Genomic DNA, 6,034 nt, shown 5'->3' on the forward strand with positions numbered 1-6,034 from the left:
GTGTGTGTGTGTGTGTGTGTGTGTGTGTGTGTGTGTGTGTGTGTGTGCTAGACACACCTAACTTCCCTTGGTGGATGTTCTCACTTCCTCCATGTTCGAGCGTGTTTCAGGTTACACCCGTGTATGTGCTCGGACACCACCCCAACATCTGTTATGATCTCAGCCTTTAAGGCCCCACCCTGCTTACATCAGCTCTTTCCACCCACACACAGACTTCACTTTACGCAGTTACACATACATTATTATCAGTTTTACATTTGCTAAATCACTTCATAATTCTTGTTATTCATACTTGCTTTAAAATGATTATTAGATTTCATCCGTTACTCATTATATGCTTCGTGTCCCTTTAGCCTACTTTCAAATCGAACTGTATTCCTTCATTTAAGGCAGCTTTCCTGGGATCTCAACCCTCTTTTTTGACAAGACCAAACAACACAAAGTGTTCTATTTGTCTGATAGGGTCACACTATCAGCAGCTCATTTGTGTTTTCTCACCAATTCTCCTTTTTACGAAGTGACTGTGGACTTGTGTTTTTTACAGGAGGACCTTGTATTGTGAACGGCAACAAACATCATTCTGCAGAAATCATAAAATGGAAATAAAATCTGTTTAAACCTGCATGAATCTGCCCATCTGATAATATCCAGTTATCTTGAGACAGTGAGCCTTATTGTATAGTTGTAAGCAAATATGTTCTATGCTTTTGAGCTGATTTAGTCTGGAGCTAAGGATAGTTTGTCTCTCTGGATAAGACATTTGTAATCTACCTAAGACATTTTTAGTTCTTATGAAGCGACATAGATCAAAGCCTAAAGGCAGTCGGTTTTCAGTCTCTTTCCGTTTCTCTTCCAGGTTCAGGAGTTGTCCGATGAGCTGGCCAAGCAGTTATGGATGGTACTGCAGAGGTCCATGGGCACGGTTCGTCGTGACCCCACTATGCTGGTGTCAGTGGTTCGCATCATTGAGCGCGAGGAGAAGATCGATCGACGTATGGTGGACCGCAAGAAACAGACTGGGTTCATCCCACCTGGGAGACCCAAACGGTGGAAGGACAAGATGTTCGAGGTGACGACCGATCAAGACTACTACTCTTTAAATACTCACTACGTTAGGAAGAATGTTGTTTTGACCGTTAGAATGAAGTAGAATATCTCTGTGTACTCTTTTAGGTGGCCCTGAGGTTGACTTGACTACTATCTAGTTCCAATTATGAAGACAATTGTTTTTCTCTTCTTTGACCCTTTGTCTTCATTTGATTCTTCTTCCAATTTTTTCCTGCTGTCTTACTCTGACTTGTCTTTCTTCCCAAATGGCTACTATCCGATTGTCCTTGCTTGTGTTTTTGTTCTCTCTATTCGTCGTAAAACACCACAACATTTTTCACAACAGTCAGAACTAGTCTCAAGTGATCTAGACCCAAATATGGAGACCATATGGAGGTTGCTTGTGGAACATATTGTCCCCAGTATGTTTCCTTGTAGATTGCATTTCAGTGTCGACCCTTGTGCTTTACTCCAGACCACTCGGAGGTCTGGATTTACCCAGCTAGGATGTCCCGTTTCCGACCTCCAAGACAACTGTCAACAAAAATGTTTCTTTTGCAAGTGTACATACAATTGTACTCTCATCAGTGAAGCCTCGACGATTTCATTTATTGTTTTGCATTTTTTAAGTTTTCCATTTTAACTTTTGTGCAGAGAAAATTATTTTGAGTTGCCTTTACCCCAGTAAGAGGTGGGGTTTTTTCTTCATCTGGCTTCTTCTGAAGTCTTTGATCTGTTTTTGTGGCAGGTGTTGGAGGGTACAGTCAGCACCCGCATCGAGGGCACCCAGTCTGTGACGAGAGAGGCTGACAAAATGTGGTTGGTTCGTCTTTTAGAAATAACCAGGAAATATGTTCTGGATGACCTCATCATTGTCAAGAATCTCATGGTGCAGTGCTTCCCCCAGCACTACAACACTTTCAACAGGTAACACACACAAAATGATCTCAGCACTAAACAAAAGTTTCTGTCGCATTCAGAACAGAAATGAGTCCTCCAAGCACCGCTGAGGTACTTTAAAAATGTAAGCCACATTTTCATGCATCCCTAATAAAGTATCAAATTCTGTCACCAGAACAATGTCATGAATTGAACAATGAATTTTTGTTTTTGAAGTGTTCAATTGTACATTAATTCCACCATCATTTAACACATTCAGGATAGCCGACCCCCGTTAACAGCTCGTTAACCGACAAGATTAGTCCCTTGCATGCAGGCTGCTGTGCTTGAAGTGCCAAACAAGCTGCCCAGCTGGAACTATGAGCTGATGCACAAACAGGTCAAATCCATCACTTATCACCAGCAGCAGTGTGTGCTGAAAACTGAGTCCCCAGGTCACCCATCTGGGAGAGTTAGCAGCCACGATGTTGAGCTCAATTCAATTTTATAGCCCAAATCAAACATTTGCCTCAGAGAGCTTTACAGTGTGTACAGCATACGACATCCTCTGCCCCAGGCAGGATGTTAATGTTCCCTCGCATCGGAACATAAAAAACCCCGTGTGTGTGGCGATGAGTATGAATTCAGCAGTAACGTCACAGCTGTAAATGTAGCGGTGCACTTTACTTGTCGGTGAATAAATACTACAACTCCTCAAGACCAGAGCCAGGTTCCTGTGTCTTGCTTGCCACCTGCTGATTAAAGTGAGGGGGGGTAACAACTGCTGCTCAGGCTCACTTAAGGTGGGCTGACCTTTTTAAGGTGGACATTCTCCTGTAAGTGACAAGCCGCTCCTCTGAGTTTATTTCTAATATTTATTTTTAACTGATAGCATTAATCGGTAACAAATGTAATTGTGGGTTAATTATTAACATCCCTTTTATGTATTTGTGTGTTTCAGGTTTTTCAGTCTCTACCACAATGCTGTGTCCACTCGTGTCAAAGAACTGGCCTCTGAGGACTTGGAGGCTAATGAGATCGTATCCCTGCTAACCTGGGTCCTCAACACTTATAAGAGGTAACACACACAGACACACGCACTTTTACCAGCCCTGTCTGTGTTTACAGTGTTATTGTGGGACATTCATTGTTTCAAAGACGGAACTTTCTTTGCCAATAGCACTCGTGAAACTAGCTGTCAGTGATCATTGTGGCTTGCCCCGTCCATGGGGGGCATTGTATTCCTACCGTGTTTTAAATGTACCTCCTTCTCAATCATTTAGGACGAGGAGTGGCGTGCAATCACTTGGTTTGAGACATCTCCATGGTAACCTCTATGTGGTGTTGATTAATGAGTCAACAGCCTCAGCCCCAGTTCGTAGAGATGGGTCCTAAATCCCCTAAAGCAAGAGTGCCTTAAAGGCCATTATTATTAGATATTTTTTATGTCATACTGTAGTTTAACAGTGGTGTTTCTCATGTGTTCAAATCCAAAGATTCTAAATTTAGTGGAAGTGCCTATGTTTTAGTGTCAAAATGCTACTTTCCCAAGCCCTTCTAAAAAGGTTTCCCACGTGACCTGACGTAGGTTCATTCATAGTCAGTATGTATTACAGTAACTGAGATGGCACAGACAGGAGTCACGGCATGAAAGCTGAGTATCCGAAAGTCGCACACAGGGTCACGAGTGTCTGCATGGCCAAAGTGACATCACACCATCTGACGCGGCCACATCGGTGAAGTAAAGGAGAACTTTGAGAATGCGGGTTTGCCGCGAGGAGAAACTTTTGCACGTCAATATGTTGTACCTCATATACAACCTCACTTCAAAGAAATCACAACCAACTCTCTCAGGTATTTCCAAACTTAGAACAGCTTATGTTGATTCAGCTAGGGCTCGTGTTCACATTACTCGTAATCTTATTGATTAGTTACTGTGGTAACCTACGCCCGTGCTTTTCACAAATGGCTGAGTGGGCTTTTCCATTTGAAAAAACAGACAAAAACCGTAAGTGGAATCCTTTAAGTTATTTATTCATGCATTGTGCTGTTGTTTTGGGGGACACTTTATTTCAGCGTTCAAACTGCGTTAGTCAAGTCAAGCTTCAGCTGTATTTGTCGCACATAGTACCACCATTGAACAGAACTTCCTCAGTAAATTCAGTGTTGTGAAAGTCGTTCAGTCTTGATGGGATTACTGATTCCTGTTATTTATTTAACCTTTATTGTTGCATTCAGCAGCGATGTCATTCTTAACTTGAAAACTAATCTCAGAGCAGCTCATCCAATTTAATGGTTGTAAAAATAGGTATTTCTACACCTGCCGACTGACATTGTATTTGCCGACATCACCGCCAGTCCATCTGGCTTTACCACAGTAATTCAGATCCATTATGATGCTGTTGTCAGTTTGATTTACCTGGTTCATCTAAACCCACAGTCTGCTGTTTATGTTCTCGCAGAACTCGTTCCGATGCTTTTAAGCAATTTACGTGTCCATCCAAACACAAGTGTGTTAGAACAGGCTCACAGAATTCATGAGGCAACTGCAGGTGGAGCTGATCTTTCAGTGAATCTGTGTGCATGTGTGGGTTTCAGTGCGGAGATGATGGGCCATCCAGAGCTCTTTTCAGAGTGCGACATAAACCAGCTGGAGCCTCTTCTGCCTCAAGATGTGGTGGACGACCTGCTCAGCAAATATGTCAAGACTTTCACAGTACGCACCACACACCATGGCATGAAAATGGATGTTAAAGTTTTTTTTGTCACCTACCTATTGTGCTGATCATCACCTATACACCAGTATCTGGCCCAACAATAGAACAAACTCTGTCGCGGCGATGAGCCTGTGTCCCTCCTACACCAGCAGCTCTGACGGTTTTGGATCTTGGCCTTTAACATGTGTCCACACCCACTGGTAAAATCTGCTGGTGCAGGCGATGGTGGTGGCGTTACACACAGTCAACGCTATTGGCTACTTCAAACGCCAATCAATATCCGTGACAAGTCCCTCCCCTCTGTTTCTACAGGAAACAAGTAAATATGCATCATCAAATAGCACTCTGCTAGCAGGTTCTTGAGACCTTTAACAGGAATACTAAAGCTTTGTTTATACACGCGATTGGCGCTTTGGTGCGAGCCTCCGCAGACGTGCTGCATTATTCTCCGAAACGCCAGAGGGCGGACACACAAAAACAACTGAAGAATCAAAGAGACAATGAGTGTAACCCAGAGACTGTAGGTGTAACCGGCATAAAGCCATAAAACAACCTCAACAATGCCATGGAGGGATTGTAATTATCTGTAAACGCATATCTCATATTCATGGCCTACTTTATTGCCTTTTTACAAGCCCTGTAAAGAAACAAGTCAAGTATTAGATCCATTATAAGAAAACAAAGGTTGAATATCCTGTAAACAATTTGATTTGGCAGCAAAATATTATAATATTTTTAAGACCACCTGTTTCTAAAGCATCTCAACAAATAGGCCGTCTTTGTATAATCCCTAGACATGTAAATAGTGCTCTTATCGGTGAGTATACCACGTGCTTAATGGATGTCCCATTCAAGTTATTTAGACTGTAGTCTTAAGTCACATTATGCCTGCCTTTGTTTCATTTGGACTTGCTGTTGGAGTCCACACACAATGCAATTGGACCTGCTGTTTGGACATCCAATCACAGTAACTTCATTACTAGTTAAGTTAAGTGACAAATAAACATTTACTTTACAGAAAAGCCAAGGCATCATAACTGATAAAAGTGAGCCAGGTTACAGAGGCACAGAAGCAATTTTATTTATTTATTTTATTTATTTAAAAGGGACCATGTACAGTTTAAACATAAATGTACTGTACCAGATTGTAGCTTAAGCTAATTTGCATCTGCAGTCCCTTGGCAGGTCAAACAAGGACAAGACAACACAGTAAAAAGAAAAGACATAATACAGAGATACAGTGCATCCGGAAAGTATTCACAGCGCTTCACTTTTTCCACATTTTGTTATGTTACAGCCTTATTCCAAAATGGATTAAATTCATTATTTTCCTCAACATTCTATACACATCAACCCATAATGACAAAGTGAAAACTGTTTTTTGCAAATTT

At 41.8% G+C, this 6,034-nt stretch overlaps 1 protein-coding gene across 1 annotated transcript; it reads left to right on the forward strand.

The window, feature by feature from the left end:
* Window positions 1-356: 356 nt before the first annotated feature.
* On the forward strand, window positions 357-5,282 carry LOC116378647 (exocyst complex component 3-like). Its single transcript, XM_031840548.1, has 4 exons — window positions 357-1,069; window positions 1,796-1,974; window positions 2,888-3,004; window positions 4,525-5,282. Exons 1-4 carry the CDS (start codon window positions 896-898, stop codon window positions 4,709-4,711), a joined length of 657 nt encoding a protein of 218 aa, XP_031696408.1. The 5' UTR covers window positions 357-895; the 3' UTR covers window positions 4,712-5,282.
* The last annotated feature ends 752 nt before the right edge of the window (window positions 5,283-6,034 follow it).

The sequence above is a fragment of the Anarrhichthys ocellatus genome, unplaced genomic scaffold (genome assembly GCF_004355925.1).
Source record: "Anarrhichthys ocellatus isolate YVR2014 unplaced genomic scaffold, GSC_Weel_1.0 scaffold2933, whole genome shotgun sequence".
NCBI classification, from domain to species: domain Eukaryota; kingdom Metazoa; phylum Chordata; class Actinopteri; order Perciformes; family Anarhichadidae; genus Anarrhichthys; species Anarrhichthys ocellatus.